We start from the raw sequence: 27,294 nt of genomic DNA, 5'->3' as shown, positions 1-27,294 counted from the left end.
AGAAGTCTAGGCAGGAGATGGGGATAAGGTAAAGAGTGGAAATACAGTTGGAAATTAAGCAAATATCTTAAAAGTGTTTTGGCTATTTAGTTATTTACATCATTAGTCTCCATCCTCTTTGTGTATTTTGTCTGTAATCAAGGTGATATTCTGAGATAGGTTGTTCTCCAATAGCCCGTCTTGTATGAGACAGGCTAAAGTATTGGTCGATTCTGTCATGAGTGGTAAGGCCCTTTATTTGGCTTTTCATATGTTCTTGATTGAGACTACAGAAGCCAAAGTTGTTATGATCAAAGATTTCCAGCAGGGGGTGTAGACGCCTCTATAGGGTAAGTTCTTTTGAAGCCATATTATATGAAACATTTGAATACTGCAGTATTACCACTAATGGTAGAAGCTGGAATTATGATAACTTTTTTTATGACTGTCATGTCTTTTGATCTCAAAAAGACCATGCATATTAATACTTTATTAGGATGTGATGAAGAACTAGAGATTTATGAAGAAAACTTAAATTAGAAACCTAAAATGCCTGACAAATCTTATTCTAATTTTTTCAAAGTAAATGAGGAACAAAGAGTCCAGTTATTTTAATCATCTGGTACAGCAGAACAGCGGCTTAACTTTTTTGTTCTAGATAAGAAGAGTAGTTGATTTGAGAGGGCTTGTTAATATTTATTCCATTTCTCTCCCATATTTGTGTGTGCACGCGTGCGTGTGTGTAAATAATACCTCTTTTCTTAAAAATTCTCCTTTTGAGTAGGGAGGGTGGGTGTTTTAAAACTTTTTCTCTGAAGTCTTGGCTCCTGATCAATTTTTAAAGATGCCATCTTATATATTTTTCCTCCCGCTCTTTAATGCCTTTTATTTATAGATATGTAAGCATTATTAGCTACAGAATTCTGGCCCCCAATTCCCATTTCAGATTTTTATTGATATAGAAAACTCTATTTTTTGAGAAGAACAAATTACATACAATAACTTATTTGTACTGGTAAGCACCTTTAGACTATTAGTATTGATAAGAAACAAAATCCTAAATTTCCAGGCTCCCTAAATCAAGATAAAGAACTGAAAATAATGTCGACTATGAAAATCATTGTTTGGAAATTGTGATTTTTTTTTTTTAACGTCTTCTGGTGTCTTCATTATAAGAAAATAAACGAGATTTCAAGTCTTCCCCACCTCCAGTATCATGACCTATAACTGAACATTACACCTTTTTATGTTTTCTTTAGAAGCCCTGATTTATTTGGCTTTTGTTTATGTTGATACATGTCCATGGTTATTAAAATTTCTGATTATGTAGGACATAATTTTTAAAGTATCTTTAGGGTATACACTCTATAGTACTTAACATCTTATTCAGGTTATGACTTTGAACTGCATCATTATAACACTAAAAAAGCAACCTTGGCAAACTTCAGTACCTTACATAACGTAAGAAATAAAGAATAGCTTGAATTTAAAATACTTTCTATATGTTTACTTCAGGTATTCTTAAGGGCTTTTAGTGCAAAGATAAAAACATGCGTTGGAGTGCATTAACTTTCCAACTTATATAAGTGGTGTAGATACCTATGGCATTAATACCACATTTTGATGGTTGGATCACCCACCAAATTCTCTTTTCTCCTTTTTTACTTTTTTCTGCTTCCTCTCATTGCAAGTTTCTTTCCTACCCTTCTTTCCCACCTACAATTTGTAACTGAAAGAAAGAAGTAGCTCCAGACCTTACCTAACCTACTCTTAACCTACTTGGTAGGGAGGATTCAGATGCTCGAATAAGGGATTTTAGTCATGCCTTTTAGAAATTAGGGAGCAAGAGATATATAGAAAAATTAGAAATGTCTCTTCTACCTTTATTAAGTTTACCTTTGAGAAATATGAAGAGGGGCAGGAGGACGGAAAAACGAACAGAACTTCTGCTGGAATATTGTGACAGATTTACTGACAAATATTTTCTAACAGATTTTTACCAACAGGCAGTTTTTGTTTTCTTTACTGACAGACCGTAAATGTACTTCTGGTTGGCAGCAGCTGCATCATTATAACACTAAAAAGCAACCTTGGCTAACTTCATTACCTTATGTAACGTAAAAAATAAAGAATAACTGGAATTTAAAATACTTTTTATATGTTTACTAACAATAAACTATTTTCAATGCAGGAAATAAATCTTTCCCCAAAGAGGAATCCCCCCTCAATTACTTTCTTTTAGACTTAACAAATTGGAGTAGATGTGGTTTTGCTCATTCTTTTATCTGCTGGGAACTATTTTAAGTCTCCTGTGTAAGGCAGATTCCGATGACCTCGGGAAAGTCACAGGACCTCAGTTTCTTCAATGGTAAAAGCAAAGGCAGTGGTTTCTACCGTCCTTTCTCACTGCACCATTCAGCGCCAGTGCCCTCATGAGAAACACACCCAAAGCCTAGTGTGCTCTATCTCTAGACTTGTGAAATTTCTAGAGTCTCAAAGTGAGTATGTTTAAGGCGGTATAATAAAAGCCAGGTGGCCGACAGTTCCTAAAGTTAGGCTGGCAGTGGCGTGAACAGGGTCTTTTGGGCCACCCTGAGACCCGCCCCAAGTCTTGGCTTCTCGCCCCAAGTCTTGGCTTCTCGCTCCTCGTCTTGGCTTCTCGCTCCACTTCCACAGAACGTACTGAATCAGGGGCCTGCATCGCGCCGTGCCGACGGAGAAATGGACTCCTTTTTTCGCTCCCGTGGAGTTTCGTCTTCTGGGTGAGTGTGGCACCAGGTCCTGGGCGGGTGATGTCTGTAGTTGGCAAGCGATCCTCAGCCAGAAAACTGGCCGCGCACACAGGCGCAGACACGCGAGCATGTTCCTGCGAACCAGCTTGGGCGCATGTTTTCCTCCCTTGCATTCTTTAACGCTCAGAGACCATAAGGAGATTTATCGAGAAGCATTCGGTGCCCGTGCCCGGTTTGGAACCGCGAGCACAATATCTGGTTCCTTTGCAGTACGGTGGTTTGCTCTTGACTTACGACCAGAAACCGGAACAGAAGGAAAGGGAGAAAGCAGAGGAGGTTCGGGGACGACGGCGCTCCGGGCAGCAAGGCAGCAGCTTCCAAAGCGTGGAGGATGGGACTGAGGAGGAACGGAATACGGAGAAAGAGGGAAGCTGAGGAAAAATACTCACGCCAATGGGTAAAAGGGAAAAGGTGAGAAGGAATGGAGTAGGAGAGGGAACCAATGGTGGGAGAGGCGGAGGAAGAAGGGGGAGGGGCAGAAGCCAATGGGGGAGCGGAGGGGAGGGGGAAGCAGAGGGGAGGAGGGAGCGGGGACGCGAGCGAGGACGCGGTCCCGCGCGCTCGCCCCCTCCCTCCGACTGGATCGCTCGCGCCTTCCCAGGCTCCCGGGAGACGAGGGCAGGGGCGGGGCCGTGCCGGGCGCGCGGCGCGGGAGGCGTCGCGAGGTGAGGGGGCGGGGGCGGGGGATTGTGGGGCCGGCAGCGCGGGTGCGCGCGCGCGCGCGCGTCCCGTCCAGGCTGCGCCGCCGCTCCGCCCCCGGTCGGGTGTGTGGCTGCGCGCGCCGGGAGAGATGCTGAGGTAAAGTTCGGGGAGAGAGGGAGAGGAATCCGTCAGCGCGAGGGAGCCCGAGTGGCCGCCATTACTGAGCCCGGCGCGGCGGCGGGCGCTGGGGAAGGGGGGAGGGACGGGGCCAAGGCTGGTGGCGGGAGGGAGGGAGGGAGGGTGGCTGAGCTGGCTGCGGGAGCCGTGGGGCTCAGGGTTTCGGGGCGTGTGTGTCGGGGAGGGCGGGGGGAGGTGGCTGAAGGGACGCGCCGCTCGGTGAACGCGCCGGGGAAGAGAGGCGAGCAGAGAGTGGAGGAGGAGGCGGCGGCGGCGGGAGCGCTCCCCAGGAATGTCGCTGCCGCCGCCACCGCCGGGGCCGCTGCCGTTGAGGAGGAGACGGAGGAGACCGACGTTGTTAGGTAGGACCTTGCGGCCCCCGCTCCTCTGAGCCTGCCTGCCCCCTCCCGGACGGGGACCCTCCTGCGGCTAGCTGCCCCGCTCGGTCGCCGCTGCCGGTTGTAACCAGTTGAAGGGGCTGGGGCCCCGCGGCCGCCGAGGGGAGCCTGGCGTTGCATTCGGTTTTCGCAGGCCGGGCGGGCAGCAGCTGCAGCGTTAGGGATACGGTCGGCGTGAAGGGCAGAGAGGCCGGGGGAGGGGGTGCTTTCTCCACAGGTGACGGGGCCAGGGTCGGCGGAGGCCTGGTTGCTGGCCGGGGATCGCCGGCCCCGCCAGGGGTCCGCTCTCGCCCGTCGCCTCACTTCCTCGGGTCTCGGGTGGTCCATCGGGAGGGGAGGTGGCGGTGTCCGTTGGCCGGGTTGCTGCTGTTAACGAGTTCCACCTGGAAGGGGTACACGGGGCGGGTGGAGATTCGCGGAAACAGTCTCGGTTGCAAACTTAAACGCCTTGTAGGGGGATCGGCCCTTTCACTTTCCCTCATCTTCCCGACTCCTCCCTGGGTTCTCTTCACCAATTTTCCATCCGCTTTGAAGCTTGGAGTAAGATCTGAGAAGTTGCACTGCGCAACCAGAGCCCAGAGTCCTATGGGCTGACTGTGACTGGGTTGAGGCTTTGATACTGAGTTTTCGCTAGAATAACCTCCAGATTCTTCCTCTCTTTCCACTAAAGAAAAGTATCGGGGTGGGGGTGGGGAGCCGCGCGGGAGCGCGCGCGCACTTATCCACACAGAAATACTCCCTCTCACCCTCCCTCTACAGCGTTATTAGAAATGCAGGAGAGCTGAAGGCACGGGGTAGCTGAGGTTGAAAGGTGCACGGAAGTAAGGGCAAACTGTTACTAGGACGTTTAGTAAAATCCCGAGAAAGTTGTAGGGGAGACGCTTATACTTCTACCATGTGATAGAAATGCGGATTTGGCCACAGCTTAATAAATGGGAATTCAAATATTTTTGAGACAGAGCAAGATAGGCATATAGATGAGTTTGTGCTCACGTTTTAAGTTTAAATTCTCATCGATCATTTACTTTTTCCTTTGTGATAGGTAGGAAACTGAATTTTTTTTTTTTTAATGTTCAGGTATAAAACAGCAAAATGCTTCGCTGTGTTTACTAGTACTTGCTTATGTTGCCTTCTACAGGTGGCGGGTGGGGGGGGTTGGTCGAGTTTGTCAGTTCCACTTAAGTCCAGAACCAATATTCAGTTAGAACAGTTAGGTGTTAGGTGGTGTTTATCCGCGTGAAGGATCTGGTTCACTTCATGGGAGATTGCTCTACATTTCCATTTAAAATGGTTCTCCTAACAAAAATTTCATCTAGATGCAACGATTAGACATTTGGAATAATGTTTGGTTTAAAAATATGTTAATGAAACCTGTTAATTCCAGTTTATTTGTACTTTAATACCATAAAACGGTATTCTTATTCAGTGTTTGTAGATAAGCATACTAACCGTATAGGTAACCTACTGGACAGTTTCCTGAGTAAGATTTTGCTTTCATTTTAAATTCCTTTCTCATTTTTTGCTTTCATCTATCCTTTGTATACTAATTGACCTCCATTACCTTTATCTATAGTACAAAGAGTGGTAAGTATGTGTTACCAAAAACTTGCAAAGGTACTGGAGCAATTTATGACTAAACACACTGGAGTGAAAGGCTGTGCATACCTATGCTTGTAACTTTCAAGAAATAGCACTATTGATCTAATTGACTTAAAGCAGAATCAGACGGTACAGATGATTAAATAACTATTGATTTGCTTGTCTTGTGTAGGCTACGTTTTTAAACCCAGATCAACATGTCTTATTTTGCCATTCTCTGTGCATTAATTGTTAAGAGTACTGGGGAGTGAAGTGGGTTACCCTTTGATGTAAGAATTGTGGCAGAATTCTGTTATCTTTATGAGTTTTGTAGTGCCCCTCCCCATTTAAACGACCTTAGCAATTTTTAAAATGTGTTCCAAAATTATTACCTTAAATATGTCACAAATACTTATCTTAAGTGTTTTGAAAACCGTCTTCCCTTCTTATTTGTGTTTGAAAAGCTTATTAGCACTTTTTTTGGAGAGTTATTTTGACCTTGAAAGGTAAGATTATTTAAGGAATGAATATTGTATTTGCATTCCATTTTTGGATTTGAAGTAGCGATACAGCTTATAATAAGTTTTCTAACTCACTTTTTTAATTGAAAAAAAAGTTAGGTCTTATAAAGACTTTAAACTTTTCCATCATTGGCAGGATGTAAGATGAGTGTTGGCCTTTAGTGGTCACTTCTTAAATATGAAATGGCATAATAGAGATTTTCTTGGTAGCTACAGAATAAGTTTTGTCACAACTCTAGTTTCCATAGATACTATTTTAAGAACTATTTATTTGGGTTGTGTGGTCCACAGTTTTTTCTTTGCATACCAAGAAGGTGTGCAGTAATATAATTGGCTGAAGAAGCATTGTACAATGTTCTGTTTTAGTGATGTTTATGTCTCTGAAAGATACTTGTAATATACATTTAAAGTACACCAAGGGAATTTAATTTCTAAAAGAACTGTGAAGAAACATCAATAAAGTGATTCATCATTTAGTAATTTGAGTAATCAGGCTCTTAAGTGCAGGCTTTTGTCGATCATTTTATTGAAGTAGGAAAAACTATATTAGAAATTAAGAAAAACGCTTCAATGCTAAGAATTTTAAGTATGAACTTTAATTGGTTTTCAAACTCTGTTCCTTGGATTCCTGTGGGTTTTTTCCTAGATGCCTTGAGACTTCCTACGACAACCCGCCCTCCCAAACCAGGACAGCTTCTGTTTTTATGTATTAAATGTATTGTATTTAAATATAAGAAAAATATTTATTATTTAAATATAAGAAAAATAGCTAATGGGTACTAGGCTTAATACCTGGATAACAACAGACCCCCTTGACATGAGTTTGCCTTTATAACAAACCTGCACATGTCCCCCTGAACTTAAAGTTAAAAAAGAATGCCCCTAAAAAAAAAAAAACTATCTACATTAACTTTTTTTTAAGTCTCTGATTTGTTATTCATTAGTTCAGATTACTTTTATTTAGCACTTATTATGTGCCAACCCTGGAATTACCAAGATAAATTAGATACAGGTATAATAGCTCAAGCTATGTAAAGGAGTAAATAGTTAAAAATATTAAGATGTGAAGAAAAAAGAATGCCTGTTTTTCTCAGGACCTTTGGGAATCCTTCATAGAAGAAGAAACATTTTGAGTTTTAATTGCAAGTAGGAGTTTAGATGTAAAGAGAGACCAAAAAGGATAATCTTTTTTTTTTTTTCCACCACTGTGTTTTGGAAGCTGTCTACAATACTTTAGATTTGCAGTGAAATGAAACAGATTGTTAATGCTTGGTCATATATGTATGTTTTATTTCATAAAATTATTACTTGGGAAAAAGAGCATAACCTTGTAATTTCATGGTTAAAATTTGACTAGTATGTCACTTGCCTGGAGTCTCAAGCTTTTCATCATGAAGAGTTAATGGTAAAAATGGATATTCATTTTTCTAGTGTTAGATTAGACTTAGCCTGTTTTATTATCCCTGACCAATATTTTATTGAGCAGCGAGGCACTGAGTGGTACAAAAAGTATAAAATACTACTCCCTTAAAAGATCTTTTAACTTTTGTGGAGAGACAGCAAGCATGACACTTTAAGAATTTGAGGTATATACAGAGAAATACATACTGATTTAAAAGTTAGTAGAAAGGAATTTAGCTAAAGGAAGTATTACTTGGATTACATACTGATTTAAAGGTTAGTAGAAAGGTATTTAGCTAAAGAAAATATTACTGGGAAGTAGCACACAATTGGGGTAATGAAGGGGGAAAAAGACATTTAGGTAAGTTAATGACAGTGTGGACTGAAAGCACAGATAAGTAGAGGACAGATTAGCAGATGGGAAGAAAATATAAGATAAAAATGTGTAGTCCCAACTACTCGGGAGGCTGAGGCAGTAGAATGTGGTGTGAACCCGGAAGGCGGAGCTTGCAGTGAGCAGAGATTGCGCCCCTGCACTCCAGCCTGGGCGACAGAGCGAGACTCCGTCTCAAAAAAAAAAGATAAAAATGTAAGAGCATCAGTTTTGTATCTTATGAGCCAGAGTGAAAGATTTGGGGAAGGTATCAATGCAAGAGTGATAGAAGGGGTGATATGGAAATAAACACGTAACATTGGCATAACTATTTGTCTAATTACTGTATTTTGTATTTGGCTTGTCAAACAGCCTTGGAAAAACTCTTACCTTGGCTTCTGATATGGCATAATTTGTTTATTTTCTTTCTGTTGATCATGTTCTTTTACTGATTCAAAATTGTTTGTTTCTTTTTATACTTACCTTTTGAGAGCCACGGTAATACCTCTTTTAGAGAACTAATAAAAAATTAACATACTATAATCTAGAGCTGCGATCCTTTTTGGTACCAGGGACTGGTTTTGTGGAAGACAGTTTTTCATGGAATTGGGGGCATGGTTTTGGGATGAAACTGTTCCACTTCAGGTCATCAGGCATTAATTAGTTAGATTCACAAAGGGAGCAAGCAATCTACAGTTCTTGCTCCTCTGAGAATCTACTGCTGCTGTGGAGGTGGAGCTCAGGTGGTAATGCCCGCTTTCCAGGCCACCCCTCACCTCCTGCTGTGCAGCCCAGTTCCTAATAAGCCACAGATGGGTACCAGTCTGGAGCTGGGGACCCCTGATCTAGAGAATTTAAGATCTAGATTTCTACTCTTCTGTATTAAACAAGTATCTAATTCTTCATATGTTTTCTTTAGAAAATAAGAGTATTACACCAAATGGTCTCATAGGTAATTTTCTGAAGTTTATGATGCTGAAATTTATGTTAGTAATCCTAAACTTGCCTTGTTTCATTACCGAAGTTTCATCTGTCTTTGGAAATAACACCTGAAAGTCAAATGAACCACCATCTATTGCTGAAACTGATTAGTTTTTCATTAAGAAACACTGGCTTAATGTGTTGTCTTTTATTTCTTATGTCTAGTAGCCAGTTTCCAAGCTCTCTTTCTCTTGCATTGCTCATTTATTTATTTATTTATTTATTTGAGATGGGGTCTTGCTCTGTCACCCAGGCTGGAGTGCAGTGGCGCTCAGCTCACTGTAACCCCCGCCTCCTGGATTCAAGATATTCTCCTGCCTCAGCCTCCTGAGTAGCTAGGATTACAGGCACATGCCATCACACCTGGCTAATTTTTGTATTTTTAGTAGAGATGGAGTTTCACCATCTTGGTCGGCCTGGTCTTGACCTCCTGACCTCAAGTGATCTGCCTGCCTCGGCCTCCCGAAGTGTGGAGATTACAGGCGTGAGCCACCGCGCCAGCTGGATTCCTCTTTTAAATTCTATGATAGTTCGGGGGCTTTTAGCCTGTAGTATTTGTCTGTCTCTTGGGCTCTGTGCCCAGTGTTGTATTCCTCTTCTAGACTAATCTGTAGTGCTTCTCTATTGCTTATGAGAAGGTCTAACTCTTGTTTTCCCTTGAGACCTAGGGTCATAACTTATATGTTCAAAACAGTATTTCTTTCCAACATGGGTACTGTACTCAGCCATTTTACCCTAATTGTACACCTGGAGAGATGACTTTACAATCCAAATCTCGTCTATTTTTTAAGGCTCACTCAAATCCTTCCTCATCATTGAAACCATTCATCTGTTTCAGGGGTCTGCAAACTATGGCTTCTGAGCCAAATCTTACTTGCTCTCTATTTTTATAAAATGGCTTTCTGCATTTTGAAATGGTTGGGGGGCAAATTAAAAGAATAATATTTTGTGATATGTGAAAATTACATGAAATTCAGATTTTCCTAAGTAAAGTTTACTATAACGTAACCATGATCATTCATTTAAGTATAGTCTATGACTGCTTTTGCAGTATGACAGCAGAGTTGAGTAGTGTGACAGACACTGTGCAGCATGCAAAGCCTAAAATATTTACTGCCTGGCCCTTTACAGAAAAAGTTTTCCAAACCCTGAGTTGTTTCAACTTGCACTTTCATTTCTTTGAATTCCTGTTGCATGTATTAGTACCATGGTATATAACACATTGCCTTTATCTCCTCAGCTATGGTACTATTTATTATTATGCGTTTTAATAATATAGTGTGGAAAGTGCTTTTCAGTTTTGTTTTTTTTTTTCTTAATGCATACTTACTTTAAAGCTTACACCTCTTGGTGATATTCTTTTTCAATCAGGTGCTCTCATTTTAAAAATTGTTAAGCCTTACCTAAAGTTGTTTGTATAATGAAAATGACGGTTCCTCTACTATATGGCATTGTAATATTTAATATCAAATTATGCCCTTCTCCCCACTTCTCGGTTCTCCAAGGTGGAAAGAAAAGGACTCAGACACTGGAAGGGAAGTGAACTACCAAGCCATAGTTACTGGCTTGGTAGACTTTCCTATATGTACCTTTATACATTGAAAATCCTTGACAAAGTTAAACCGATAGTAGCTAAGCACAGTAGATAAATACTACGGTTGTTTACCTAGGTTGATGAACATGGGATGACCTTTGGTCCTTCTGTTTTCCATACAGAAATGAAAGAATTTAGAATGACTTGCACACCAAGGCCCCAGGGAAATAACATGTTATCAGAGTAGGGTGTAGATTAAATAATAGGGTGGAAGTTAATGGGTTTGGGAATAGTTTTGGTCATTGGTTTTTTGCATATTTTCAGCAGTGAAGTTTTTTTTCCAACAAATTGAAATATCAGTAGATAAAAATAGGTAAAGCAGAATTACCTTTGCTGTGTGGGTTTGCCGAGCTCCCTGAGTACTTTCCAGTTAGACCCTCGAAGTACTACAAACCTTTAGGCTTACTATTTATATACCCATAATGTGTGTTAATGATCACATTATAGTCTTGGGGGAAAAAAATTGGACTTTTTATGTTAGTATATTTTGCTGTAGTAGATGTAATGGGCCCAAAGCAGTACGTAATTGTTGTTAAGTGTGTTTACAAGTGTGACTTCAGGATTACCTAGTGATTTGGAAGCTGAGTATTCTTAGTCTGGAGATTAAGTCATTTATTCATCAAATATTTACTGAGCACTCACTGTGTGTCAGGCACTGTTGCTGGAGATATGATTCCAAAACAAAAATCCCAATGCTTCTAGGTTATTTAGTTACCACATAAATTGTTCAAAGTTTTGATAGGTTGGTTCTCTCTTCATTTGCCTGATTATATTCTTGTTTCAAGACTAATTCATGGGAATAATGACTTTTTAGGGCGCATTTCAGCATAAAAATTGTGTGCTTTGTGGTATAAACTGTGGTTCAAAGGTGAAGTATTATTTTGAGTTCAGGACTTTGAGACCACAACATAGTGAGACTCCCTACAAAAAAATTTTAAAATTACCTATGTGTGGTGGTGCACATCTGTATTCACAGCTGCTTAGAAGGCTGAGGAAGGAGGATCATTTGAGCCCAGGCGTTTGAGGCTGCAGTGAGCTATGATCCTGCCACTGCACTCCAGACTGGGTGACAGTGAGACCCTATTTAAAAAAAAAAAAAAAGAGAGAGATTATGGAATATGAGTTCCTCTCCTACAGGTATTACATTGTTGAATTACTTAGCTATTTTATGTGTGTTAGAATGACTTTTTGATATCTTCTCACTTTTCACAGCATTGATAAATTTACCAGAAATAGCAACATTAAGAAAAGGCAGGCTGGAGGTGGCTCACGTCTGTAATCCCCATACCTTGGGAGGCTGATGGAAGAGGATTGCTTGAGCCCAGGAGTTTGAGACCAGCCTGGGGAACGTAAGGAGAACCCCTCTCTACAAAAATATTTTTTAAATATTAGCTGGGTGTGATGGTGCATACCTATAGTCCCAACTAGACAGGAGGCTGAGATGAGAGGATCACCTGAGCGCAGGAGTTCAGGGCTGCCGTGAGCTATGATCATGCCACTGCATTCCAGCCTAGATGACAGATTAAGAGGCCTATCTCAAAACAAACAAAAAACAGAAAAGTAATGCATCAGTATTACACTCTGTTCATCTTTTTTTGTTGTTGTTTTCTATTGCTGCTGAACGAATTACTCATCTTTTAGTGTGCAGTTGATTATTTTATTCTTCGACTGTTTCCGACAAGTTTGCCTAAGGTTATAGAATATATGATAATCTTTGGGCTTTGTTCGTGTTTCTTTTGAATATTTGTTTACATAAGGGATATTTATTTGGTTTAAAGAAGATAGAGCATGTAATTACAAAGTTCCTTCTGTGTAATTAAGTCTTGGAAATACAATTTCTTATCATAAATTTTGTGATTCTACAAGTCTATAAACAGCCAAAAATTTTGAATTAACTATATTTGGGGTTGCACTCAACTTCACTTTTGAAAAAAAATTTTTTAAGATGTCATAAATTAAAATTAGATTCTTGTGCTGGCTAAATACATTATTATAGATTATAGTTAGCTTTCATTCTCATGGTTTCATTTTTGACTAAATATTTGAGTTTAAATTAGGATTTATGCATTGAATTAGTAGCTGTTATGTGGGAGACACTGTTGTAGGCTTTTGATATACTGGTGAAATAAAGATTTGTGCCTTGTAACTCTTTTATTACGAGTGGGATGCAGAGAGGAATAGAGTTAATGACATAAATAAGGTGTATAGGAAGTTAGGAGGGTAAAGAGTTACCAGTGGGGTCTTTGGGGATATTGTGAAAAGTGTAGTGCAAAGGCAAGAACATGCCGTCTTAGCATGTTATCTTCCTCCAGTGTGATTGAAGCAGAATGAGAAGGGTAGAATAGTATTAGGGGAGGCCAGAGAGGTAAGAGAGGGTTGGAGAAGATCTTGTAGTAAGCCATTGAAAGGACTTGCTTTTTATTTTTAGCAGTACTTGAGAGTTTTAAACAAAAGAGTGGGAAGCTCTGATTTATGTTTTAAAAGGAGCACTCTGGCTGCTCTGATATGAATAGACTGGGAAAAGGGAGCAGGAGTGAAGCAGAGGAGTTAGTTTAGAAGACTTTGGAGTAATCTTGGGCCAGAGATATTGATGGGTGAGAGCAGTAAAAGTAGAAAAAACTGAAAAGTTAAGGATATATTTTAAAGATAGGACCGTTAGGAATTTCCTGACATGGTATAATAATTTAAAAACGTAAAATATTTTTAAATACATACCTTTTATTAATGAATGCATCAGTTTTGTGAAAAGGTACGTGTCTTAGTTCTGACTTATTGAGATTTAAAAAAAATTTTTTTGGATTCCTCGTAGAACTTTTTTTTCTTGATTTGCAAAGGAGGATGCGGTGTTTCAATGGTCTAGTGAAATATCTTAGAAAACTTAGTTGGGAAGATAGTTTCATTTTGACACAATTTTAATTTCTGTGAGGAATTCTATATAATTTCTATAAGATTATCCTAAAGGTAATCTTTTTTTTTTTTTTTTTTTTTTGAGACGGAGTCTCGCTCTGTCGCCCGGGCTGGAGTGCGGTGGCCGGATCTCAGCTCACTGCAAGCTCCGCCTCCCAGGTTCACGCCATTCTCCTGCCTCAGCCTCCCAAGTAGCTGGGACTACAGGCGCCCGCCTCGTCGCCCGGCTAGTTTTTTGTATTCTTTAGTAGAGACGGGGTTTCACCGTGTTAGCCAGGGTGGTCTCGATCTCCTGACCTCGTGATCCGCCCGTCTCGGCCTCCCAAAGTGCTGGGATTACAGGCTTGAGCCACCGCGCCCGGCCCCTAAAGGTAATCTTAAAGGCAGAATGAGAGACTGCACTGCAAGCTATTAAAAGCAGCACTATTGCTTAAAAAAGTAAAAGATTGGGAATGAAGAGATTTTCCTTCTAACCTTATAATTTCTAATAGGTTATTGCTACTTTTGTCTTGGTTTCTTCATCAGTAAAAATAAACATGATGCTAGATATCATAAGAGCAAGTTGCATGAAAGTAAGCTTATGTCAAAAATAGAAAAGATGTGCATGATTGACATAGATATTAAGACTGAAAGGAGTTTTTGAATTAACTCAAACAGCCTTCATATAATTGAAGACGCTGGCCGTTAGTTTATTAGTGGGAGCATGAAAAAAACAATAATTTTTTTTTTGTTCTTAGCACTGAAAAAAAATTGCTTGAAGAGGACAGTTTTGATCTGGATGTAAGGGGCCAATGGATAATTTGTATATATATATGAACTATCTCAGTGTTTGAAATGAAATTCCCTTAAAACCTGTTACAGCCAACTTTATGAGATCCGTTGTCCATTGAGGTGGTAATACCATACTCATTCAAACAAATGGCCAAACGCTTTTGAGGGCAAGGTGACAACAATTTTTTTTTTTTCTATTTTGTGGTTTCTCAAACTCATCTCCCCCTTCCCTTGCCTTTTTTTTTGTTTCGTTTTCAAACCAAAGCCTCTTGAATTAAGTAAACCTATAAATCAGATAAGGAAGGCACCCCTCTGGTGAGAGCTGGAAGGACTCTCCCAGCACCCTTCCCACATCTAGGTGGAAGAATTTTTCTGTCACAGTTTGAAAATCACTATATGGTGACTCACGACATAAGCTCTGGAGTTGATTTCAAAATACCAGCAGGTAGTCTGCTTAACAGCCTTGTTAGAAGGATAAGGATGTTCCTCCCTGTATCTAATGGGCATTTTACTGTGAATTGTTGTGGAAACCGTAGAAGTCATGTGAAATTACCTTATTTTTAATTTAAACATGAACATTTAAGATTCAAATTGCCACTGTCAAATGAATGAGGATGTGTTGAAGCCTTAGTATTAAATTTTAACTTCATTATAGTTTTATTTCTGTCAAATAAAAAGCTTTCCAGTTTTCAGTGACCAATGAAAGGGTGATAGCTTGTTGCCTCCACTCTTCATTTAAGACCCTTTTGTTTCTGAAACTTTAAAAATACATTTTATGAGAGAGTGTTTTCATTTCTGCTTTACCTTTCTATCTTAACATATAGAGTATATCTCAGTGTTTTGGGGTTTATGCTATTGGAGAGCAGAAGTGAGTCTTAATGAGTAATACTATTCAGAATTACATTATTTAGGTAAGCATATATGATTTGAAGACAAGGGATGCTTTTACTTTTAAAAACGTCTTTGAATTACTGTTAGTTTTCAGAATAGATGTTTGTTTAATAAAGAGTTATATTTCATTATGTAACTGTAGTGTTTTTACTGTACTGTAAAAATTCCCCAAAGTAATCACCAGATAAGTCTTCTTTTGATAAGTATATCATCTGGAGGTTTTGCTTTTCTAATGAAAAAGAATAGATCTTGTATTCTCTTGTGTTTTCAATATTTTGCAATTAATTAATTGTTAGGTATGGAATCATTGTGGTGTTTTCCATACTAAGTTCCCTTTATGTCACAGTATATATAACTTTGTTGTCCAGAATACACTATGTTTTTTTCTCTGTAATATCCATAAATAAAGTGTTCACTTGTTCTTTTACACAGTTCAGGTAAAGAATGTTAAAGTTGATGCTGGATGCAAATTTTCAATTTGGCCAGATTAAGATTTGTAAAAATTTTACTTAATAAAAAAAGTTAATAGGATTGGATGGGACTGCCCTAGTTTCCTTTACTACATGTATACACTGCTGCCACATAAATATTTGTAAGTCACAAGTCTCATCACATTATTTTTCGTAAATCTTAAGCAGCTTTCCATGGTTCCAAGAATCAAATAAAGAACTGAAACTAATATTTATTAAGCCTCTTCGCTAGGCATTTCACATTTTAAAAAATGATTTATAGATACAGCCCTGTTTTATAGATGAAGGAACTATGTCTTAAGAGTTTTAGGGCTTTACTGTTGTCATTAACTAGTAAATGATAGGAGTCCGATTTTGAAATTAGTTGTATTTACACGTGGTTTCCACTTCCTTGTATTGCCGCTTCAATATAGTAATATTTACTACAAAAGTGAACCTAATATATATTTTGTTTGACTGTCAGATGGCTATTAAATATTTAGTTGAGATTGATGGAATAAGGTTCTAAAATATGAGAATAAATCTGAAATTTTATTTTTAAAAATTATGTATTATAATTTTACCAGAAATATTAGTCAAGATTTTAAATTATGAGCACAGTTTATCTTCACCATTAGTTAGTATAACATATGTTCGGTGTAATTGAAATAGATGTTTACTTACAACAGAGGTCAGTGGACTAGCAGGTATTTGTCAGAGAGGGTAGGAAGTGGTCTTTTCTTACTTTTCTTAGATTTTTTTGGTTTGTTCTTTATTTTGTCTGGATTGAGGATACTTTTCATGTGTACATTGCTAGTGATTTTTTTCCTATCTTGTGAAATTTGGAGGTGGAAATGATGTAGTTCTTTTAATTTGTTCTCAAAAGAATGTGAAGAATCTCTTAAAAACTTTTTTAAAAGACCAATTTATTACCTACATGAAAAGTAATCAAAATTAAATTGTATGGAATTCTTAAAAGTTATCTTGTGTTACTAGCATATCAAATAATTCTAAAAGATTGTCTCAGATATATCATTTTAAAATTATTTAGCTTGGTGCTAAATAATTGGCGCTCAAAATGCGGTCCTTGTGCCCTTTGTAACTATTTTGAGAGGAAATAGTTCCAGAAAATAAGAGTGTTTAGGATCAGTTTGGCAGTTTTAGGTTTCTTGAATCTAACAAAAAATCAAGGCTTCGATGTAAAAATAAATTTCATTATATTTTGCAGTTGGTCTTGTAGGTTTGAAATAAAATTTGGTCCTTAGAGAGTTTAAGAAGCAGTGATCTATGTAAATGCCATCATTATTTGTATTGTGTTCACTTCTGTTTTCTCTGTTTAAGTATTTAAATAGTCAATTTTTGGGGTGCATAACATTTGGTAGATTTTTTTTAAAAGACTGTTGAAATTTATTGAAAAAAATTTTATATTCTAAAATCTTATCAAATTCTTATGAAATTCTGTTTTAAGGAATAAGTTTTGAGGAACCCTGTAATAGAAAAAGCAGGTTGTTTTGTATTTTTAAGTTGTGAGGGAGTTGCAAGGCAACTAGTATATTTTAGTTATTACCAGCATAGCCTCCAGTGACAGAAGGCAGGAAAATTAAGGGAGTGGAAAGGACTAGCTGTTTTTTCAAACTCACAGGAAGGGGTAATTAGAGGCAAAATGTACATTTGGTTTAATAGAGGTTTATTTTAAAGTTTGTGAGACATTAGATTTTGTATTTTGTTAGGTTTGCCTTATGTTTTGAGGTCATCTTGTATTTATAACAGTAAGTCATAAACTGTTTATGTAGTTACCTCTTAAAATACATGTATCATTATTATTAACTTGTATGGTGCTTTGTTGTAAACATCTTTATTATTTGTAATTCACTGTATGTAATTTGTGATTAAGATTTGTTTTTTCCCCCCCCTTTATAGGAAGATGATCCCTATGATCTTGAAGATGTTTCTGCACAGAAATGAGGGAAATACAAAGAACCAAATACAGTTCTGAAATTTGGGATCTGTATTTTGAGATGATTTTATTTTCAGAATGAGAAGCATATCTGGTTACCTTTATGAATGTAGAGACATGAGAAGAGAGTTATGATGGCAAAAAACAAAGAGCCTCGTCCCCCATCCTATACCATCAGTGTAGTTGGACTCTCTGGGACTGAAAAAGACAAAGGTAACTGTGGAGTTGGAAAGTCTTGTTTGTGCAATAGATTTGTACGCTCAAAAGCAGATGAGTATTATCCAGAGCATACTTCTGTGCTTAGCACCATTGACTTTGGAGGACGAGTAGTAAACAATGATCACTTTTTGTACTGGGGTGACATAATACAAAATGGTGAAGATGGAGTAGAATGCAAAATTCATGTCATTGAACAAACAGAGTTCATTGATGACCAGACTTTCTTGCCTCATCGTAGTACGAATTTGCAACCATATATAAAACGTGCAGCTGCATCTAAATTGCAGTCAGCAGAAAAGCTAATGTACATTTGCACTGATCAACTAGGCTTAGAACAAGACTTTGAACAGAAGCAAATGCCTGAAGGGAAGCTCAATGTAGATGGATTTTTATTATGCATTGATGTAAGTCAGGGATGCAATAGGAAGTTTGATGATCAACTTAAATTTGTGAATAACCTTTTTGTCCAGTTATCAAAATCAAAAAAACCTGTAATAATAGCAGCAACTAAATGTGATGAATGCGTGGATCATTATCTTAGAGAAGTTCAGGCATTTGCTTCAAACAAAAAGAACCTTCTTGTAGTGGAAACATCAGCACGATTTAATGTCAACATTGAAACATGTTTCACTGCACTGGTACAAATGTTGGATAAAACTCGTAGCAAGCCTAAAATTATTCCCTATTTGGATGCTTATAAAACACAGAGACAACTTGTTGTCACAGCAACAGATAAGTTTGAAAAACTTGTGCAGACTGTGAGAGATTATCATGCAACTTGGAAAACTGTTAGTAATAAATTAAAAAATCATCCTGATTATGAAGAATACATCAACTTAGAGGGAACAAGAAAGGCCAGAAATGCATTCTCAAAACATATAGAACAACTTAAACAGGAACACATAAGAAAAAGGAGAGAAGAGTATATAAACACTTTACCAAGAGCTTTTAACACTCTTTTGCCAAATCTAGAAGAGATTGAACATTTGAATTGGTCAGAAGCTTTGAAGTTAATGGAAAAGAGAGCAGATTTCCAGTTATGTTTTGTGGTGCTAGAAAAAACACCTTGGGATGAAACTGACCATATAGACAAAATTAATGATAGGCGGATTCCATTTGACCTCCTGAGCACTTTAGAAGCTGAAAAAGTCTATCAGAACCATGTACAACATCTAATATCCGAGAAGAGGAGGGTAGAAATGAAGGAAAAATTCAAAAAGACTTTGGAAAAAATTCAATTCATTTCACCTGGGCAGCCGTGGGAGGAAGTTATGTGCTTTGTTATGGAGGATGAAGCCTTCAAATATATCACTGAGGCTGATAGCAAAGAGGTATATGGTAGGCATCAGCGAGAAATAGTTGAAAAAGCCAAAGAAGAGTTTCAAGAAATGCTTTTTGAGCATTCTGAACTTTTTTATGATTTAGATCTTAATGCAACACCCAGTTCAGATAAAATGAGTGAAATTCATACAGTTCTGAGTGAAGAACCTAGATATAAAGCTTTACAGAAACTTGCACCTGATAGGGAATCTCTTCTACTTAAGCATATAGGATTTGTTTATCATCCCACTAAAGAAACATGTCTTAGTGGCCAAAATTGTACAGACATTAAAGTGGAGCAGTTACTTGCTAGTAGTCTTTTACAGTTGGATCACGGCCGCTTAAGATTATATCACGATGGTACCAATATAGATAAAGTTAACCTTTTTATTTTAGGGAAGGATGGCCTTGCCCAAGAACTAGCAAATGAGATAAGGACACAATCCACTGATGATGAGTATGCCTTAGATGGAAAAATTTATGAACTTGATCTTCGGCCAGTTGATGCCAAATCGCCTTACTTTTTGAGTCAGTTATGGACTGCCGCCTTTAAACCACATGGGTGCTTCTGTGTATTTAATTCTATTGAGTCATTGAGTTTTATTGGGGAATTTATTGGGAAAATAAGAACTGAAGCTTCTCAGATCAGAAAAGATAAATACATGGCTAATCTTCCATTTACATTAATTCTGGCTAATCAGAGAGATTCCATTAGTAAGAATCTACCAATTCTCAGGCACCAAGGGCAGCAGTTGGCAAACAAGTTACAATGTCCTTTTGTAGATGTACCCGCTGGTACGTATCCTCGTAAATTTAATGAAACCCAAATAAAGCAAGCTCTAAGAGGAGTATTGGAATCAGTTAAACACAATTTGGATATGGTGAGCCCAGTTCCTGCCAATAAGGACATATCAGAAGCTGACTTGAGAATTGTCATGTGCGCCATGTGTGGAGATCCATTTAGTGTGGATCTTATTCTTTCACCCTTCCTTGATTCTCATTCTTGCAGTGCTGCTCAGGCTGGACAGAATAATTCCCTAATGCTTGATAAAATCATTGGTGAAAAAAGGAGGCGAATACAGATCACAATATTATCATACCACTCTTCAATTGGAGTAAGAAAAGATGAACTAGTTCATGGGTATATATTAGTTTACTCTGCAAAACGGAAAGCATCAATGGGAATGCTTCGAGCATTTCTATCAGAAGTTCAAGATACCATTCCTGTACAGCTGGTGGCAGTTACTGACAGCCAAGCAGATTTTTTTGAAAATGAGGCTATCAAAGAGTTAATGACTGAAGGAGAACACATTGCAACTGAGATCACTGCTAAATTTACAGCATTGTATTCTTTATCTCAGTATCATCGGCAAACTGAGGTCTTTACTCTGTTTTTTAGTGATGTTCTAGAGAAAAAAAATATGATAGAAAATTCTTATTTGTCTGATAATACAAGGGAATCAACCCATCAAAGTGAAGATGTTTTTCTACCATCTCCCAGAGACTGTTTTCCCTATAATAACTACCCTGATTCAGATGATGACACAGAAGCACCACCTCCTTATAGTCCAATTGGGGATGATGTACAGTTGCTTCCAACACCTAGTGACCGTTCCAGGTATAGATTAGATTTGGAAGGAAATGAATATCCCATTCATAGTACCCCAAACTGTCATGACCATGAACGCAACCATAAAGTGCCTCCACCTATTAAACCTAAACCAGTTGTACCTAAGACAAATGTGAAAAAACTGGATCCAAACCTTTTAAAAACAATTGAAGCTGGTATTGGTAAAAATCCAAGAAAGCAGACATCCCGGGTGCCTTTGGCACATCCTGAAGATATGGATCCTTCAGATAACTATGCGGAACCCATTGATACAATTTTCAAACAGAAGGGCTATTCTGATGAGATTTATGTTGTCCCAGATGATAGTCAAAATCGCATTAAAATTCGAAACTCATTTGTAAATAATACCCAAGGAGATGAAGAAAACGGATTTTCTGATAGAACCTCAAAAAGTCATGGGGAACGGAGGCCTTCAAAATACAAATACAAATCTAAAACCTTGTTTAGTAAAGCCAAGTCATACTATAGAAGAACACATTCAGATGCCAGTGATGATGAGGCTTTCACCACTTCTAAAACAAAAAGAAAAGGAAGACATCGTGGAAGTGAAGAAGATCCACTTCTTTCTCCTGTTGAAACTTGGAAAGGTGGTATTGATAATCCTGCAATCACTTCTGACCAGGAGTTAGACGATAAGAAGATGAAGAAGAAAACCCACAAAGTGAAAGAAGATAAAAAGGTAAGGTTAACTTAAGGTCAGTGATGTTTATAAAAATGCTTGTTGTTGCTTTTTTAAAATACTGACATCAGTGTTAGAATTTAGTGTCATTCATTCCATACGTGTAATTAGTAGCCCTTTTTAATTTTCTGAGTATTTTGTGGGGATAAGTGATTTTTTGTTATTTTTGTGCTTTATTGGGATAGAGTTTGATTTCATATTCTTCAGCATAAAAATTCTGGATGAATGTGTTTTTTCTTTTTACGGAAACCCAGATATGAAATGATTTTGTTCTTAATTTTTCCATTTGTAAATCCTATTTTTCTGCTTTTCCCTTTTGCCTTACCATTTTGCAGTATTAGTTGGGCATACCTGTCTCACTCAAGGATATTAATAATACAATAAAATTGTAACAGTTTATAGTCTTGGATGTTTATTAACTTTTTCAGGCAGCTTTTTTGCAGATGGTGGTATACTGCCTGAAGGTAGACAGAAAGGTTTCTGAAATTTGAATTGCAGAATTCTAACCAAATTAAAAGAAAGAAAGCAAGCATTCTTTCATCTTTCACATTTTCAGTAGGTGTTAATCCATCTGATGGTATTAAGCATTTGAAACCTAAATATGAATGCTGTTAAAGTTGTATTTAATAATTTTGTCTTTTATTAGATATTTTTCACAGTGATATTTTAGCAACTTCACTTCTAATACTGTTTGACACTTAATTGCACACAAACTTTTATTTAAGGATTTTATGGTCTTAAGATAGCATTCATAGGCTTTTATGCTAATGTATTGGTAATTTCTTCATAGGTTAAGTCCGTAATCTTGTAAATTGTCAATACTTTATTTCTATACCTGACTGCTGTTTATCAGACCCAATTAAAGATGTGGATATTTTGAGTAAGCTTATTCTAGGTAATTTTCCTAAATATAGTAACTCCCCATTATAGTTGGATAGACTCTGCTTTATTTTCTAAGTTTAAGTTAAAGTATTACATTTTTTTGTCATTAGCAAATTTTCTGGAGGAGGCATGTAACCTTTTTTTAAATTTTTGTTTTTGAGATGGAGTTTCGCTCTTGTTTCCCAGGCTGGAGCGCAGTGGCACAATCTTGGCTCACCGCAACCTCCACCTCACAGGTTCAAGTGATTCTCCTGCCTCACCCTTCCTGAGTAGCTGGGATTACAGGCATGTGCCAGCATGCCCGGCTAATTTTGTATTTTTAGTAGAGACGGGTTTCTCCATGTTGGTCAGACTGGTCTTGAACTCCCGACCTCAGATGATCCAAGGCCCGCCTCAGCCTCACAAAGTCCTGGGATTACAGGCGTGAGCCACCACGCCCAGCTATAAACTTTTAAAAATATACTGATCTAGACTTACAGCACATACTCAACTCATAATATGCTACTCTTTGGCATCTCTTCACACTTACCCTTATTATCACTAGTTCCATTTTATCACTAACAAAAAACTGTAATGTTTTTCTGTTAATTGGTTTATATTATTAAAACTACTTACTGTTTATTAACAAAAATAAAACACAGCCTTTCCATTTTTAAATTGCTTTTATTTTTGTGGGGTTTTTTTTTCCATTTTTGTTCACAAACCTAATTGCTTTGGTAACCTTTTATTTTGATGTAATTTCAGTGAAAGTTGGAGGAATAGTAAAGGGGAATCCATATATCCTTTACCCATATTTGCCAGTTGTCTACATTTGGCCCCACTTGATGGAGCTGTGTGTGTGCACGTGCATGTGTGTGTGTGTGTTTTTGTGTCTATTGGTTTGTTTTATTTTTTTAAGCCCTTTGAGATTAAGTTGGAGATAATGGACTCTTTTTGCTATTAAATATTTCATCCTGTATTTCCTAAGAACAGAAATGTTCTCTTTAATAGCAGTAGTACAGTCATATTTTTCCATACTGCCGCATATTCTTTCTAATTACAGTATTAGTATAATTTTGTATACTTTTAGTCAGGAGGCAGATGCAGGCATTCATTTGTAAAGTGGTAGAGTTACAGAGACCATGTGAAAAATAAAGGCTAAAAGCTGATTATTTGAAAAGACTAAAAAATAGAAGAGACAAACCTCTGGTAATAGTGATGTGAGAAAAAAGAAGGCATAAATAAACACCGAATAAAAAGGAGAACATAATTACAGATAGATCAGATTAAAAGATAATAGAGAATACTATCAACAATTCTGTGCCACAAGTTTGAAAGTTTAAACAAAATGAACAAAGTCCTGGAAAAATGTAATTTACCTAAACAAAAATGCTTCAAATAATCCTGTAAGTATTAAATAAATTGTGAAGTAGTAGTAAAAGCCAAAAAGGATTAGTATTACTAAAATAGTATTTACTGATAAATTATTAGAGTTAACAAAATAGCTTGATATAAGATCAGTAATCAAAAATAGGTTGCATTTCTATACATTAGCAGCAGAAAACTAGAGAAAGTCATTACAGAAGACACCATTTACAAAAACAGGGCAGATTATCAAGTCCCCAGGAATAATGAATGTGTAACCTCTGTTGGAAAAGTATAACATGTTATTGAAAGACATTAAAAAGACCGAAATAAATGACAGAGCTATTGTCTTCCTGTCCATGAATATGGCATATCATAGAGAAGTCACTCTTCTTCAGACTGAGCTGAAGAAGTGTTGTTTCATTGGAAGTTTCAAAAGTTTTTAAGAAATTTCACATGCTGATTTGATAGCATGGACACTTCTGAAGAAGAAAGGCAGGGTGGAATGGTGGTAGTGTGTATGCTCATTCTATCATATAATATAAAACTTTAAGACAGTGTGTTACTGGCACAGAGGTAGGCATATCGACCAATAGAACAGAGTCTGGAAATAGACCTCTGGTTTACTGCTGTCTTTCAAACATGTTAGCCACATGGGGCTATTGGACACTTGAAATGTGGCTAGTTGAATTAGGATGTGCTAGTCTAAATGGTGAGGAAAGGCCTTCTTGAAAAGTCATTTTTAGTCAGATCTGATAGCTACATAGTTAACTGGGGGTTGGTGATATGTAATGGAGAGTATTTAATGCTGAATAAATAGGATGTACATATGGTGGGAGAGGAACATAGTATGTTCTTAAAGGAGGTCAGTGTGTTTAGTCATTGATCTGGGGCAGACATTGATAAACTTTCTGTAAAGGGCCTGATAGTAAATGTTTTAGGCTTTGAGGGTCATATAGTCTGTTGCACCTGGTCATATCTGTTGTATTGTGAAAGCAGCCATAGACCATATGTAAACGGATGAACATAGCTGTGTTCTAATAAACCAAAATAGATTTGTAGTCTCTTACAGTGAAAAAAGAAGTACTTTTTTACTTAAAATCTGAATTAATTTAGTAACCTACTAGTGTTCAAAAAGCAGCCCTTTAAGAGAACTGCTTGAAATTTCCTGAGAAAATTTGAGTTGTATTAATAATAAAATTGCCAGTTTTTAACACATTCGAGGAATGTGTTAAACACCTGTATTTAAGTTGGTTTGATTTTTCTTCAGTATCTATTTTGTCTATTTTATTTTTAGCTTGATTCAGATAAATAGTAAAATACTTGGTGAATTTTATGGTATATTAGTATAAGCTGGTATTCAGATGATTTTTTATTTTTAACTTCTTTTTAAATTGTTTTCATGTCTTATTCCAGGCCCTGAATATTTTCCTCCTTTTTGTATTAGCAATTACCAACTTGAATTCCTCCTAGTCAGTGTTTTTTTCTTTGTATTTTACTGCTCCCTTCTTATCTAAATCCACCATCAATTATTGTCTTAAAAGATTTTGCTGCTTTAGCCACTGTAATGGGGTTTGGAGACTGGCAGAAGAATAAAACCAAAATAAGTATGTTTTAGATAGATACTAATATGTATATATTGAGTCACAAGGTATTAATTTGATATTAGCAAATCATGACTTCATACCATGCCATTATATTAATGTAGCAAATCTTAGGTTTAGCATTATTTGACTTCTGATTTCTAGAACCTCACTCTATCTGTAAATTGTTCATTCCAGATATAAAAGTAATGAAATATATGGAAATGTTTCTGTTGTCATTTGTCTATATCAGAATGCATAAATTATGAGAAAGTTATATTTTTTAGTGTGTATCATTTAACCTCTTGACAGTCATTAGGTTGACTGTTAGTGTTCACATCTGAGAGAAATCAGGTTCTTGAAAGAATTTTGTGAAAGCTAAAAAAAAAAAAACTGGATATAAAAAGCTTACTATATAGAAAGAGCAGGCAGGGTGCGGTGGCTCACACCTGTAATCCTAGCACTTTGGGAGGGCAAGGCAGGCAGATCACTTGAGGTCAGGACACAAGACCAGCCTGGCCATCATGGTGAAAACCCATCTCTACTGAAAATATAAAAATTAGCCAGGTGTGGTGGTGTGTACCTGTAATCCCAGCTACTCGGGAGGCTGAGGCAGAAGAGTCGCCTGAACCGAGAAGGTGGAGGTTGCAGTGAGCCAAGATCGTGCCACTGCACTCCAGCCTGGGTGACAGAGCAAGACTCTGTCTCCAAAAAAAAAAAAAAAAGCTTACTATAGGAAGGCAGTACTTACAGATCTGATGGGATAGGCTTACACTTCGTTGAATAAGCAAAGATTCTTTATTCAACAAAGTCTTGAACTGCTTGAAAATTTCAGATTTTCTTTTTTGTACTTATTTTCTTGCTTAATTTCTTCAGAGTTGATACGGAATATTCATTATATCCATAGGTTCTTTTGTAGACCCTTCAACCAGCATCTTTTCTAGTCTGCCTTGATTTAGGTCCTGCATCTTTTCCTAACCAATACAGTCTGTCCGGGGGAGTAGAATTATCCAACTAAATTTAGGTCCGACCCACCTGGGCAACATAGTGAGACACCATCCCTACAAAAATGTAAAAATTCAGCTGGGTATAGTGATGAGCCCCGAAGGATCACTTGAACCCAAGAGTTTGAGATTGCAGTGAACTGTGACTGCACCACTGCATTCCAGCCTGTGCAACAGAGCGAGACCCTGTCTCGGAAAAAAAAAGAAAAATGAGTTTAGGTTTTACTCTTTATCCTGAGAGCTCTGGGTGAAATTGGCTTTCTGTGAAATCGAGGTAGTTTCTAAGGTAGGAAAACCACAATGTCTACTGCAGGCAAGATTTGTATCTTGTTTATAGTTGATCTCTGTGGCCTAGCACAGTACTCTGTGTTGTACTGTGATCAGTTGAAGTCAGCATAAATGTATGGCCTTTGTTTTTGTAAAAGAACTGTTCATGTGTTTATAATTTATTTCGACTCAAGCAAATTTATTTTATTCAAGCATTTTGGTAAATGCCTACTATGCCTGAACACTGTTAGAAACTAATATGGGGATGACTTGGTCATTCATTGGCTGTGCTCTCAAGAAGTTCAGTCTAATAAAATTGATTTTGCTGAAAATTAAATATGTTTTATATTTTCAACAAGTTTAGCCAGATTTCTGGTTCTTTCTCATATCTCATCTCATGTGGAAAGAATTTACTTAGGCTTTCTTCAGTACCATTTCTATTGCTTTCTTCCTGGCTAACCAGCTAAATTGGTCTACCTGATTAACTAGATCTATGGTGCTTCTGTAATTTCTCATAAAGTTAAAATTTGTTTCTTCAGCAGCATTTTTGGTGCTGGCTACACCAATTTATGGTAACAAGTGTGGATATATAGTGCAAGTATTTCTGGCAGGATTTTACTATTTGCCATTTCTTTGAATTCTGTGTTGTTCATTTGACCTTGATTTATTGCTTTTCAAATTCAGATTGAAATGTAATTGGATGGTTAATTTTTAAAGTATATTTCTGATTTATACATTTTGTTGAGATTTAATTTGAAAAATTATGTTGGTGGCATACATTTTTGCTATTTTAAATTTGGCTTTCTATACAAACTTTTTCTTAGTGTTTATAGCAGCATACTGAATATTTAGTAAAAGCATAGTACAGATTATTGAAGTTACTCATTTCTGCAGCAGATTAATAGTAAATGTGAAGTATGTTTCATGGAGGCACTTCTATAACAATAGATAATTG

At 37.5% G+C, this 27,294-nt stretch overlaps 1 protein-coding gene across 5 annotated transcripts in view; it reads left to right on the top strand.

The window, feature by feature from the left end:
• Positions 1-1,854: 1,854 nt before the first annotated feature.
• ARHGAP5 (Rho GTPase activating protein 5) overlaps positions 1,855-27,294 on the top strand; it is a 79,744-nt gene continuing 54,304 nt past the window's right edge. For 2 of the 5 annotated variants that reach the window (XM_030930913.1, XM_030930909.1), the window contains exons 1-2: positions 3,795-3,952; positions 17,375-21,259. In XM_030930913.1, the coding sequence (XP_030786773.1) occupies positions 17,543-21,259 (3,717 nt within the window). In that variant the 5' untranslated portion in view covers positions 3,795-3,952; positions 17,375-17,542. Of the gene's footprint in view, positions 2,742-2,981; positions 3,183-3,467; positions 3,570-3,794; positions 3,953-11,648; positions 11,786-17,374; positions 21,260-27,294 lie in introns of those variants that run through there. The other 3 variants (XM_030930911.1, XM_030930912.1, XM_030930910.1) reach the window with 3 other exon arrangements.

The sequence above is a fragment of the Rhinopithecus roxellana genome, chromosome 5 (genome assembly GCF_007565055.1).
Source record: "Rhinopithecus roxellana isolate Shanxi Qingling chromosome 5, ASM756505v1, whole genome shotgun sequence".
NCBI classification, from domain to species: Eukaryota; Metazoa; Chordata; class Mammalia; order Primates; family Cercopithecidae; genus Rhinopithecus; species Rhinopithecus roxellana.
Note: the sequence above shows the minus strand (reverse complement) of the source record. Positions and strands in the feature narration are given on the sequence as shown.